The sequence below is a fragment of the Triturus cristatus genome, chromosome 9 (genome assembly GCF_964204655.1).
Source record: "Triturus cristatus chromosome 9, aTriCri1.1, whole genome shotgun sequence".
In the NCBI taxonomy this organism is placed as follows: domain Eukaryota; kingdom Metazoa; phylum Chordata; class Amphibia; order Caudata; family Salamandridae; genus Triturus; species Triturus cristatus.
Window position 1 is genome coordinate 1,188,579,418 of NC_140592.1, and position 14,755 is coordinate 1,188,594,172.

A 14,755-nucleotide genomic window follows, 5' to 3' on the forward strand; every position below is an offset into this window, starting at 1 on the left:
ACCTTTGTCTCTGATGTTGTGATAACACAAGAAGTGACAGGGTGCTGCATTGAAACATTGGGCATTACACGGGTGACATCGTAGATCAATACTATGCTAAATTAATTAAAACACTTTGAAATTTCATTGGAGCACCACAAAATAAAGTCCATTAAATATAATGAACCCAAATCAGCTGACATTGTTATCAAACAATGGTAGCATACAAAGGTGCATATGGTACTCAGTTTTTCATTTTCCCATAAAATTTGTTGGTGGACACCACTCAAACAGGAATGTTATATTTTTATAGTCTGTGCTAGAGATGCTCCGCCCCTTTACTTCCAATAATCAGGGCAGTTTTAGTGAGTTGGTGGCTCCAACCTGCAGCACCCACAACATGAGCACCAGATGTTGCATCTGACTGTCGTTTAGAATTCCTGTAGCAGCAATCAGACACACAAAAATTAGGACTTTCCCAGACACTCACCCACCTGAGCAACAGATACCGCAGTCTCATCCTCACACTTCCTATCCACCAAACCTGCAGTGTTCAGGTACCTGTATTGTTCCTCACTTCACTGTGGTCTCTGCCCTCAAGACAGAATGCAGGTAGTTCACCTCCACACAATCTCCTGATGTGCCTTGCCTTCTGTGACTATCTCCAAGGCTGCACTGGTTACTGAAGCCCAAAGAAACACCTGGGGTCTGCCCAACATCACAGGCAGATGGGTGTAGACTTTTGAAATAACATCATCTTGTACTGTCCAGGGAGCTTCCAGGTGTAGTGTGTGCCTTTCTGGCAGAGTCTCTGGGGCCTTGAAGGTAAATTGGTAGACAACACCTTAACAAACCCTTAGCTGGACAAATTGAAAAAGTCACAAGTTTTAACTGTGGCCTGCCAACAGCAAGAGTAACCTAGAGCAACTGCTGCTTGAATCCAAAAGCTGTTTTTATTGGTAGAGGAAAATGTCTTGTTTCCTCTGTTCCTGGTGCTTCTTCTTGAACCCTGAGCCCAGTGGTCGTAAGGACTGGTCCAGGGGTCACAGGGGGCAAGCCAGGTTGGTACCATGACATCTGGGTTACCGAAAATTGAACAGTACTGTTAGTTACCTGAGAAACACTGCCCTTGCAAGAATTGTCAGGTTACTGTATGTTGTCAAGGCCACTAACTGACAATACAGCCGAAGTTGCAGGGACATTCTAAGACCTGTATTATTTTCTTCTCCAGGGCTGATAAGCAATAGTGGCACAACAGACAATGACATAGTCCTGCTATAAAATCTGTTGAGGGCCTCCTGAGATTTGTATATCTGTGGATTCATTGCACCTTGTCATAATTGAATACTCAATCATGCACTGAACATATATTTCCTAGCCTTGAGACAAGCACAGTGGCTCCCTAATTTGTGGGGGTGTCTCACACCAGCTGCCCTATTGTAGGAAAAGTAAGTGCATCACGGTGTGAAGATAAAATGGCCACCAGAACATTCCAGAGGCAACATTCGACGCACCCCTACAAGGCCCTGTGGCGAAATTAATTGACGCAAATTGACACTGAACAAAGTTGATTGTCAACAAATATCAAGTGAAAGTGAGGAAGACTGGTGTGCCATGTCGATGTTTACCTCCGGGAAATGTGCGCATGTCAGACTGGCTGCATGTGATGAAAAATGTCAGTCAAAGAAAAGTCAACATCCCAAAGCACCAAAATCATACAATCAATCTCTGAAAATTACATTGAAAATAAATGATTGCTCGATACCGTTCATCATCGACAGTGGTGGATTGAAAATCATAATGCCTAAAGAGAAATGCAATGAATTATCTCCATTGGCTCAACCTATGCCCTCGAAAACCAAAGTGCACACCCCGGCTGCATCGATGCCCATAAAAAGTCAAGGTTAATTGGTAGAGACACTGAAACACAAGAAAGTGAAAGTGCAAGCACCCATCCATGTGCTGCAAGGTACAGCCGCAAGCGCCTGTCTGCTCAGTTTCAGTACAGCTGCTGATATGTTACTGATTTCTGTTAATTACAATATGAATGCTCACCACAAAATAGAAAGTCAATTTCCTTCATTGTGTCATGGTTTGGTTAAGCTTAAGACTATGAAAGTAAAGTTGCACATTTTTGACGATGTCCATCCCGTTGCTCTGAGACCTAGCTGAATTGCTTTTCATTTACAAGAAGCTGTTGAAAAAGAACTTAAATCATTACTTAAGCATGAAATTATTGAGCATTCAATTGGTCCGATGTCATGGGTTTAAAAAAGGACACTCCAGGAGCTGTACACATATGCGTTGATATGCACCAAGCAAACAAGGCAATTTAACAATAATGACATCCAGGTCCACACATTGCTGGCATGATAATGCAATTAAATGGTGCAAGGTCTTCTCTCACCTTGATTTACATAAATGTTATCATCAGTTAGAACTCGAAGAAGATTGCAGATATATCACAACCTTTTCTACACATGTTGGTCTGTTTTGATATAAGAGACTCCGTTTTGGTGTGTCATCAGCTGCAGAACTTTTCTGAGACGTCATTCGACTTTACCTACAGCCGGTTGTGAATGTATTCAATTATAACAATTATCAAAGTGGTGGTGTGCACACCGTTGTTTTCTTCTAGTTTACTCCATTATATATCGTGATCAACAGAAAAGTGCGTGCGTGCTGGGTAATGCCTTGCCCTGGTGGCATACCAACATAATCCATACGGTGGGGAGCGAAGATTCGTTCCACACCCAGTCGCACAGCGGGGAGTAGATATACCAACTACATTGAAACTGTTCCTGATCGAATCCATCCTCATTTATTCCATTTTTTAAACAAACTTAAGTCCATTTTGAAACTCGTCTTTTTAATCCACAAGTACTCGAATCCTGCTTTTCGAATGCTTCACATGTTGAAGATGTGCCCACAAGACAAGGTTACAATTCTTTGGCCATATATTTTCAGATGGGGGAATGACACCGGATCCTGCCAAAATTCAAGCCCTGTCAAATGCTGATCCCTCACAAGATGTTTCTTTGATACGTTAATGTCTGGACATGACGAACTACTGTTCAAGATACATTCAAAACTTTGCTACCATAGGTGCTCCCATACAAGAGTTAACAAAGAAAATTTTTAATTAAAGTGGTCTTAAGAATGTGAGAGATGTCTCAAGAAAATCAAATAAGCCATTAAAACTGCTACTGAATAGCCTATTGCAATCCAAAGCTTCATATAGAGGTTGTTGTTGACACTAGCACAGTTGGGTGAAGCACGATCCTGGCACTGCACAGTGGACACCCCCCATGTTCGAAGGCATATTGTGGCATAGGCCAGTAGGAGTTTGTCTCAGATATAACTTGTTTACTCATAACCTGTGAAAGAACATTTGCCCGGGGTCTGGGCTTGTGAACATTTCCATGTTTTCCTGTACGGAAAGCCTTTTACGCTGGTAACTGATCATCAAGCTTTATTGACAATCTTTGGCAATCCATAAGCCAAGATGCTCGTGTTGAACGGTGGGGACGACAATACAATACTCTAATACTAGACATATATAAAGCACATGACTACCTGACAGTTTCCCAGCGCTGAAATCATATCCATCTTGGCTTAATCAGTGGGAGCTCTTCAGAAGAGGCGGGTTTTAAGAAGCTTCCTGAATCTAACTTCTTCCTAGGTCATTCTGAGAGAAGGAGGAAGGGCGTTCCAGAGTTTAGCTGCGAAGTAGGCAAAAGAGCGTTCCCTCCCACCTCTGGCTCTCTTGACTGTAGGAACTGCAAAAAGCTTCTTAGCCTCCGAGCGCAGAGGTCTGTTTTGTGTGTAGGGAATTAGGAGTTTCTGGATTAGGGGAGCACATTTGTTATACATCATTTTATGGGCCAGGCAGAAGGACTTGAATACCGGTAGCCAATGCAGGGTTACAAGAGTTAAGGAGACCGAATGCTGTTTTGGACTCTTTAGCAATGTGCACGCTGCAGCATTCTGAACTAGCTGCAGACGGTTGATCATATACTGAGGGCTCCCTAAATAGACTGAATTACCATAGTCAAGATGTGACAAGATGAGACTTTGGACCACGGTTCTTCAGTTTCCTCACATGGACCCCCATGGTAAGCTGGCTGTCTGTCCAGAAGCCCAAACATTTGATTTCAGTTTTAGGAGGAGGGCGTTCTCCTAGGAAGATGGGCCAGTGGAGCTCTGACCAGATGGAGGCAGTATTTCCTACTGTCGGTACCTCTATTTTGTCTCCATTGAGTTTCAGATTGCTACTTTCAATTCAATGAGTCACTTCTTTTAAACAGGTGTATAATTTGGAGGAAAATAAGACTGTGTCAGATGTTAAGGAGATGACGATTTGAGTGTCATCCGCATTGGTCACTGGAAAAGCCATGGAGCATCTAAACATAAAACATCAGAAGAGTACACCCTTGTGGCTGCAGACCAACTAATTTGTTGAGTGTTTTATGAGTACGCTTAAGAAAGCAGTACAGCGTGCAACTCTTGAGAGGCTCAGTTTAAAAACTGTTTTGAATTCTACACCTTACTCTACCACAGGCGAAAGTACTGCAACTTTAATGTTTGGGAGAGCAATAACAGCCAAATTACGTCCATGGACCAACAAAAGAGAAGGAAGTGAGAATACAACTCGGATAAAGGATGTAATACGGAAAAGATGAAAGCCTTTGCCGACAAGAGGCGACTTGCAAAGAATATTGAGTTTAAGACAAGAGATCTAGTGATAGTCCAACAACTGAGAAGAAGAAAAGCCGCTGCTCCATATGATGCTGCACCTTTCCACATTGGGCCCACCAAGGGACATATGGTACAGGCCAGAGTCCTGGGATGTCTGTTACCATAGACTCTTCTCACTTTCGGCATTTGATTCACCGGCCTGCTGATCATGATGGTGAAGGAAAGACTGGACCTGAAAACTCAGTGACTGCTGTTTCTTCTTCACCATCTTCGAAAATCTCTGACAGTGAAGATGGAAGCTCCCACATTCCAGTAACCAGATCATGTCAAATAATGAAAACACCAAGAAGGCTGATTGAAGAAATGTAAATATATTTACAGGCCATATATCTGTTGATTTGTAAAAATAATTACGTTTCTTATTTAATAGAGGGGGTGATGAAGTGTCTAGTGATATTTTGTGGCAGAACCCTTTGGGCTCCTAACAGACTCCGTAGAGCTATAACGTAGGTGTCAGAGCACAATGCCATGAAAGCTTGTGTTAGAACGTTGAATTTGCAGTTACACGTAGCAGAATAAAGTCATGTAATACTAAGCTCCGTGTGTGGCGTAGTCATTTGCGGTTACCCAGGCTGGGAAGACACTACTTAAACCACTCTGGAATCTAGTCCTTGAAAACACGATCTAAGGCCCCAATTGAAAATAGAGTGGTGTATCTATCACTCCTGCTATATACCCATCCCATGAGGTAAGGTATTTACTGGAAATTCCATCTGTTAAAATCGCATAAGGGTTCGGCTGCAACAGCAGCCAAGCCTCGTCTCCCAGTCTGACCTGTCCGTTTTCCCTGGCACGGGGAATTGCGGCAGTGCTCCCCGCCATGACTCTTCTTTCCTTTCCCTCCTATACCCTCTTGCCCTTTCTTCCTCCCCTGCCTCAAATCAGACAGTCCCATCACACGTTCACCATCTGCTCAATCAGGTGGTAAATGTGTGCATCAAACCCCTGGGGGTGAGGAATACCCGTGTGGAATTCCGCACAGTAATTCTTTGTCCGTACAGTTATTCTCCATTTTGTGGGATTTAATTCTTAATTGCGTGGTACTGGTCGGTTGTTACAGCACAGTAAAGGTAAATATGTGTTCAGAGTTGGTATCCAGGCAGTGCAATTCTTTATCGGATCCCTAATGTGATAATAGGTATATTTCTACTATCTTTTGAGATAGTTTCAGCGACCCTGGAAGGCTGGAAGACTGGCTGGCCTTGCCTTATAGGTGGTTTCAAAGATATGGGAGCTCTGGTAGTGGCACATCTCTTAAGTCTCCAAAGATTTCATTTCAATGTGGGCAGTAAATGAGTATTTGATAGTCTGTCATAAGGAGGTGATCATCGGCTACAAAATACTTATGGGCGAGAGCTATAATGCATTCTTAGATGAATAAAGCCCTATTGGTCCTTAGATAGTCGAAATGCTCCTTAATGGCCTTGTTCTTTGGATAAGGATGATTTAATGGGTGACAAATTGTGATGGGAATAGAGACACTTTGACTTTTGGGATGCCATTGCCTTGAATGATTTCTGATGCCTGAAAGACTATATCTGCCTGGCACTGGATTCTGTCACAGTTTCCATGGTTAAAGTGGCTGGGGAAGGATGAACTTGGTGACCTTCCTTTTTAAATGGTACCTCTAGCTCATTATGGGACCTGTGATATGTTTTTAACCAATCATATATACTAAAAGGAAACAGAGGTAGTGGCATGACATCTGATGGAATGACATCTGTACCTCATTATGTTGCTTGAGTGGAATGAATGTTGCAAACCCAAAATGGAAAGTGAATCTAGAGGTTGGAATGGAGGAGGCAACCTTTATGGTGGTATACAAGGTTTTCAAATAGTCATTTTCCTCTTTCTCATCCTTTATAGCTTACCTTCTTATTTGTCTTTGTGTTCCTCTCTTGAATATCTCTCCTGTAGGTGTTAACCTCTTCCAAGTAGCTGCCCATGAGGTTGGCCATTCTCTGGGCCTGGACCACTCCAGTATTCCTCAAGCTGTCATGGCACCAACATATAAAGGTTACAACCCTGAATTCCAGCTCCACCAGGATGACATTGATGCCATCCAGTCAGCGTATGGCAAGCCTTCAGCAAGCGCCCCTGCACCGGCTGTCATCTCTACCGCCAGCGACCCCAAGAAAGAGAAAAATGATTCTGTCACTGGCACAGGGCACAAAGTAGAGTCAGAAGGCACCAAAGAAGGAGTTAAGGCACCAGTGGTGAGCCTGTGTGGAGGGCAGGCAATTGACACCTTTATATCTACCAAAGAGGGCGCTATCTATGCCTTTAAAGGTGAGTGTTCAATGGAACTGGAAGTTGATATCAAAGTCAATATATTCGATTATGGAAATATTTTTTTTAAGTCACTGTATTTGATTATTCAAATGTCATAAAAACAATAGTCATGAGGATGCACATGTGGGATCACTGAGGACAGAAGGGGGGTAAACAGCCATTTCAACGATTTTTTTTCTTCGCAATACCATTACAAAGCATGCTTTACCGCGCATGCGTTGTACATCGCGAAGTCATTACTACGCATTTTTTTAGAACGTATCTCTTTGTAATTGACAATGCGTACTAATACCCGCGTTGTAACGGTACGCGTTGTAACGAGTGCTATTCGCAGAAGGGATGTTAATACAGAGACTCTCAGGACACAAGGGATGTGGCTTTAGATTTAATAAATATCTAAGATAATGAATGAAGGCAGGTCAATGCAGATTTGGTGAGGATCTGAGGGCTGTGAGTGCAGATTCACTACTGACGTAAGAGAGGTGAAGTTATATCTACTGAGGATCCAATGTATGTGAATTCAGATTTACTGAGGATGTGTGGAGGCGGGATCACTTAAGACCCATGTGTGTGAATGCAGATTCACAGGTGATCTTAAGGCTGAGAGTGCATGCTGACTAATCATATAAGGGCTATGAATGCTGATTCACTGAGGACACAAGTGTCGAAATGCAGATTCAGTATTCACCAACAAGTGCAAAATGTAGATTTAGTCAGGACTGAGATGTGAATGCAGATTGACTGAGGGCAGAAAGAGTCTGAACGTATATTCACTGGGGGCACATGATTATGAATATTGATTTTGTATGGCCCCAAGCAGAGTAAATGATGTGAATTCGCGTAGGACATTAGAGACGTGAATACAGATTTACTAAGGAGATAAGTGGTGTTGATGTACTTACAATGAGGTTCTGTGGGATTAAATACAGATCCACAAAGAATATAGGGGGTGTGAAATAAGATTCAAGGAGAACACGAAGAGTGAATGCAAATTCACTAAGAATCCAAGGAGTGCAAATACAGATTTGCGTTCTCTCAACTGGTGTGAGAAAGTGCCATCTTTCTTGCATGGTATGCCCCCACTTTTTGCTAAATTGCTGAATGTACTTCGATTGAGTGTACCCTGGGTTCCTGCCAATCAGGTGCCCAGGGCCTATGTTCCTTCCTTAAACCACACAAACTCCAAATTGGCAAACCCTAGCCACATGTCAGCCCCTAGTAAATGGTACCCTAGGTACCCAGGGCCTTGTGGCCAGGTGAGGAAATATGAATTTTTATGGTCAATTGTGTCCCCTATCTAGACCCCAACGGCTCCATGTACATGCTACAAATACATGTATGTTCCCTCCACTTCAAGCTATGAAGACGCAAATACAATTTTGTCCAACGTTAATATGTACTCTTTCATATCTGCCATGAATGGGTCAGATATTCCGTTCCTAAGTATGCCTTGCCACCGTCTTTATATGGTATACTTTTCACGTTTTCCAGCTCTGGCAAGGTAGGCCCTGAATTCTGCCATCGAGCCTTTTCCTGCTTCTGCCTCTGAATGCTCCAGCCTGGACCTGCGTCTGTATCCATGAACTTTGTTTTACTTTCTGCGCGGCTAACGGTGCTTAGCCCGGCCTGTTGCCTGCCAAAACTGTATTCAGCCTTCAAGTTATCTGTTCCGCTCCTCAAGAAATGCATTCCTGTCTAAGTAGCTTAGGTAAACATCCCTCTAGCTGCAGAGCAAAGGGCCCGGCCTTACTGTCTCCGTGCAAGTAATTCATGACTCTCGTTACCATGGTAGGCCCATGCCCCCCTCGCATCTCATATAGACACTTAGACGCCTGTACACGCACTAGCAGTCAGTATAGAATAGGATCTGTCCGAGAAGACCTTTCCTTCTAGATAATATAGTTCTTTAAACACAAGATATTAGATATGATTTAGGACTAGGTTGTCCTGACACCCCAGACTTCTGTCTCCACATGTAGGGCAAAATGTCAAGTTCCCTTCACCCTCTAGTTACACATCAATCACACGTCATGCGGCTGCGCGCGCATCTCTGCCATGTATTTCCGCTGACTTTGCAGGATTCTCTTATGGATCCACCCACTTGTGTCATCATCATAATGACGTTTGTAGTATACGCCTCTATGCACGCCTATTGTAAACGCCTTTTCTATTACGTATGTGTATTCTTATCAGCTGTTACGCCTCCTGCATCTGTCTTTACTGTTATGCACTTCAATATAAATATGACAACTTGTCAATAATGTATTTGCTGATCCCTTCCTGAACCTTCGTGGTGACGGAACTCGATTGCCTGGTTCGAACCATCATCATTCCTTTTTAAGGAATAAATACCCTATTATACCCTCGAATACCACGGATTCTGCCTCTTATTTTTACTGAGTTATTCGTATTGTATTTTACCGCATAAATTAAGTCTAGGTAATTAAAATTTACCACATAATTGGCGCCCGAATAGGGACACCTCTCACACCCCACGCGCCGGAGGTGCGTTGCAGACCCGGTCTCCTGCCACAGCCGGACGGACAATTACGCGTACCCGCAGGATTTCCTGTATCTCCCTCAGGCCAACGGGGGCGACTGAGGCTGCGATCAACACCCAGACGAGGCGGTGAGGAGTGCGGAGAATCCCGACCAGAGCCTAGCTGAGAGAGCAAGATCCGAGGTATACAGAGGCCCACCAGATTCCGAAGTTCCGAAGTATCCAAGTCACAAGTCGAGTCCAGTCCAGTTTGGTCTAGTCCAGTCCAGACTTCCGAGGCCTTCCGTTCCGTGCTTCCCGGTGAGTACCGTTGCTGAGGACGCATCTAGACGTGCACATTAGTTTGTGCCGGTCAAGACGGGTCTGGGTACACAGACCTGGTCTGCACTGTTTTAGCAGTGTATCTGTACTGTTTAGCAGTACATACAGTATATTTAGTATTATGCAGTTAACTAGTTTTATTCTAATTATTATTATTCGTTCTAAACTGTTTTGATATATTTTAAATGTCGTGGTATGAGTGATTGTTCGATCTTCATTATTGTGTTTATTGTATAAGTTGTGTTCAGGTCCGAGTAAGAATAAGAATCAAGTAGCTAGGTTCAAAATGCCGTTATTTTCAAAATTAAGACAGATAAAAACTAGAAAAGGGATACTAGAGGAAGCTGTTCCTATCCCACCTAGGGACACTCCAGGGTACTTTATGTACCATAAACATGGCCTAGATGCCGTATTATATCTTGATCTATGGGTGGACTACACCAAGGATTTGGCAGAGAGTCAGAGATGGCCCGCTGCTGGAACATGGGATGCAGATTGCATCATGAGAATAGAAGAAGCGTTATGGAAAAAGAAAGCCAGACAGTCACAGAAAGATGCCATTGAACTATGGCGTAAAGAATCGCATAGGCGCACAGAGAAAGCGCTCAGAAAGGAAGAGAAAAGTAGGGAAGATTCAGAAAAGGCCCGAGAAAACATATTAATTGACGAAGGTACCCGAATAAAAACAGAACAAGTAGACAGACAACGAAACACTCTTATGAATGGTATGTATCCTCTTCTGGCCGAGGGTTTGCCTAAAGCCACTTTGGAGGTACCAGAAGATCTGCCACCTCCGTTACTCCCGATTAAAGTACATCCCAAGACCGCAAAAGACATTTTCCTTTCTTCCTATTTAGACGATGCAGCCCCCGAATATGCTAATGGTGTGCAGCCACGCACACCACCCGTTCACGACACTCAACCCCAAAACCAGCTGCACTCACCTCTGCAGCAACAAACTCCTACTCAAGTTCTAACAATTCCATCTGTTTCTACAGTCCTTCCTGCACCGACACTCTCTACCCTGCACCCAACAAATCCTTTTGGACTTGGCACCTCAGGGGGTGCGACAGGAGGATTTTCCACGCCACCGCCAAACACTAGATTGACTTATAGGGATTTAGCATATCGACGCACTCCCCAAAGAATAGCAGACAGTATATTAAACGAGCCTCTTTCCGATTGTAGATATGATCCAGTGCCAGGAAAACACGACAGAATGTTGCTGTCTTCAGTACGTTTGCGACGAGCTGCAAACTATTTAATGACGTTACCAGGAATGGTTGAACATCTAGACAAAATATATCGCTTTATTCAATCAGGGCAAGGTCCTGAAAGTATTGCCGAAGCCATGGAATACCAGAAAGTAGACATACAAAAATTACTGTTACGCTCTTTTATAAACTGTTTGATCAGAAATAGAGACAGGCCTGAGGTAGATTCGGAGGAAATGCAAGCACTTACCAAATGGGGTCAGAATATAACAGACGGGAGACATGATAAACAGAAGTGTATAGAAGCCATGTGCCGAAGGATCAGAAAAGAAGTAGAACGAATACATGAAAGCAGAGTAGAAGCAGATAAAACTGAATCAGAGGAAGAGGAGGAAGAACAGTCAGAAATGAGCACAGGGCAATTTGAGTTACCAGCTAAACAAATGATAGCTTATGTAGGAAAAAGAAGATCCTTTAATAAAACAATACGTCCGATACGTCCAGAATGTAACAGAATTTTTCAAACAGTTATTACAAATCCAAGGACCCCTGAACACTTATTCCAGGCTACTGATAAATTACTTCAAGAACGAAGGGGTTACCATGTACTCGATTCTATGGATGAACAAGAATTAGCCAGGTCAGCAGTACAATGGGCTGACAGCTCCGAAAAATACAGTGATGATGCGCTAGCACACACGTTTCTGAATCTCGCCCCAGACGAACAGCGTTTAGCTAGTATATACATGATACAATACCTCCTTATATTATATAAAGGCCAACACTCCGATCCTGGTCCCCTACCTGATATATTGATAGAACTACTCACGAATAAATGGAGAGGTTTAGGTACCGATCTAATTAAAGTAATTCTAGAATACCGACATAGATGTAGTGCCTTTTTGTGTCCAGAACATGATCCAGCTCCTTCCATGGAGAGAAACCCGTATTACATAGACAGACAGAATCCCTTACGCGAAGTACACCCAGTCAGGAATGATGACAATACGTTTAGACGCGTGTTTGTGTACACGCCCATAACCAAAATAGAACTATTGGAAATGAAAAAATTAGTGCCCAGCCATGACAAAGATCCAGCAGGTTTCCACCGTGAACTAAAGGACATGTTACTCATGGGTGATTATACCTATCCTGACATTATGAAAATATTGAAAGTATTATTGCCTGCCGGTATTTATGAGAAACTCAAGGAAAAAGAATGGGAGGTGGGAGACCAAAAGATTGATTGGACCGCATTAGAAAATGAAGAAAATAACCGAACTGCAGGCGTAGGGCTTGGGGACAAAACAAACGCATTGCCAGGTCTACTAGTACAAGTATTGCCACGTTTGTTAACTACGAAAAAGGAAGATTGGGGAGCAATCTCAGCTTGTAAACAGAAACCCGAGGAAGACACCAGTGATTTCTATTCCCGATTTGAAAAATGTTTTGGTATTAATAGCGGCTTGAAAGCAAATAGTGAGTCATATCCACACCTTTTTGTAACAAAACTAGTCGAGAATTCCCTGCCGCAGGTTAAAAACAGAGTATTGAAAGTTGAGAGCACTTGGCAAGCTAATACCCCGTCACAAATGTTACAAATGTTACAGTATCACCAAAATAGAATTAGAGAAGAACAAGAACACGAACAAAGACGTATGAAAGACACGAAAATGAAAATGCTTGTCGCTCAGTCAGTTCCAGCTGACGGTCATAAAAAGGGTGCGACACAGTCCAGTAATTCAGCGGTTCCCGTTAAAGGGACATGCAACTATTGTAAACAGCCAGGTCATTATATAAACGATTGTGCAGTTCTAAAACATAATATCTCCACGGGTAAAACAAAGGAGAGACCGCGTCCGCCTAGACAGGATCAGATCCAACAACAAGTACCTCAGAATGTACAGCCTATGCAAGCTGCACAACAGACCATAGCGGTACCACAGCCACAGCCTATTGCCGCAACACAGAACACGACACAACAGATGTACCAGTACGCACAAAATGACTATCCAGAGTATCAGCGATACACATGAAATAGCCTAGAGAGGGAAGTTGGCTTACCCCTTATTGAGGTTCCTGTAGATCAAGAGGGTCCTTATGTACAGAGTCAAGTCTTAGGGAAAGATAGAAAGTTTCTACTTGATACAGGGGCAAGCAGAACAACTATAAGTCACGATGAAGTTCCAGGGGCACCCCTCTCAGGCTTACAAAATATTTCCCTTGGTTTTTCAGGAAAGCCCACTATTAACGAAGTATCGCAACCACTTGCATTCACAGTCGGTCCATTAACACGGACTACAGATCTATTGCTTACGAAATCATGTCCAGAAAACTTGTTAGGTATTAAAACATTGAAAGCTCTAGGAGCTATAATATGCTGTTCTCCGGACGGAGTACGACTATTCTTGCGTGACTTTAAAGGTCACTACGTGTCTAGAGACATGGATCACCGGTTACAGAATCTACCTGCACACTTATGGGCACAAGGCCCCACTGATGTAGGTTGTATGCACATTACACCATATCGAGTTACACTCAAAACAGGAGTGGTATTACCACGAATGCGACAATACAAGTTACTGCCAGATGCTGTAGTGGCTTTACTGCAAATCATTGACGAACTCATTGCACAAGGAGTGGTTGTAGAAACTGACTCCAATGTATGTAATTCTCCGATTATTCCGATTCTTAAACGTACCGATCCAAAAGCACCTCCAGTATATCGATTAGTTATTGATCTGCGCGAATTGAATAAATGCATTGTACCACAATATCCCGTGGTCCCGGATATTTCTTCATTACTGACAGCTATTGATTCAGAGGCAACGTTCTTTACTGTAATCGACCTCAAGAACGCCTTCTTCAGCGTCCCAATCGATCCGGAAAGCCAATATTTGTTCGGATTCAGTTTAAATGGACGAAGTTTTAAATTCGCACGCGCACCTCAAGGATTTACAGAAAGTCCTAGCATCTACAGCCAAGCACTGAAAAGACAACTTGACAGTATCCACATGCCAGTTAACACTGCACTGCTTCAGTATGTCGATGATCTGCTGATCACCGCCCGAAGCGAACCCGAATGTGAAAAAGCATCACTGACGGTTTTACATTTTCTGGCCGACAAGGGGCACAAGGTGTCCCCTTCAAAGCTGCAATTTTGTGCCCAGCAAGTTGTGTACCTAGGGCACTTGCTGTCCAAATGGGGGAGACAGCTCACACCTGACCGCATCCAGTTAATTGTAAACATGCCACCACCCAAGACCCAAAAGGAGGTACGGGCCTTCATAGGCCTCACTTCGTACTGTAGGCAGTGGATTCCCCAATATGCATTTTTAGCTAAACCACTCATTCAGTTGACAAACCAGGAGGCAGCGACATCGACTGTCCTCCCTTGGACTCCAGAACATACACAAGCTTTTGAAGACTTAAAGAAAGCTTTATGCCAAGCACCTGTTTTAGCGACACCATGTTACAGTAAGCCTTTTACACTCTTTGTTACAGAACGTGAAGGTACTGCCTTGTCAGTACTCACTCAGGAACAAGCAGGATCACACAAGCCATGTGCTTACTTTTCTAGCACGTTAGATCCCGTAGCTCAAGCTCTTCCTGCGTGTCTGAAATCAGTTGCAGCGACAGCTCTAGCGATCAGACAAAGCGATTCCATAGTATTAGGACCTCAATTGACAGT

At 43.3% G+C, this 14,755-nt stretch overlaps 1 protein-coding gene across 1 annotated transcript in view; it reads left to right on the forward strand.

The window, feature by feature from the left end:
* The window catches only part of LOC146799601 (matrix metalloproteinase-18-like), a 102,220-nt gene that overhangs the window by 24,421 nt on the left and 63,044 nt on the right, over window positions 1–14,755 (forward strand). The window contains exon 5 of the mRNA XM_085627176.1: window positions 6,655–7,026. Within this exon, the coding sequence (XP_085483302.1) occupies window positions 6,655–7,026 (372 nt within the window). The remainder of the gene's footprint in view (window positions 1–6,654; window positions 7,027–14,755) is intronic.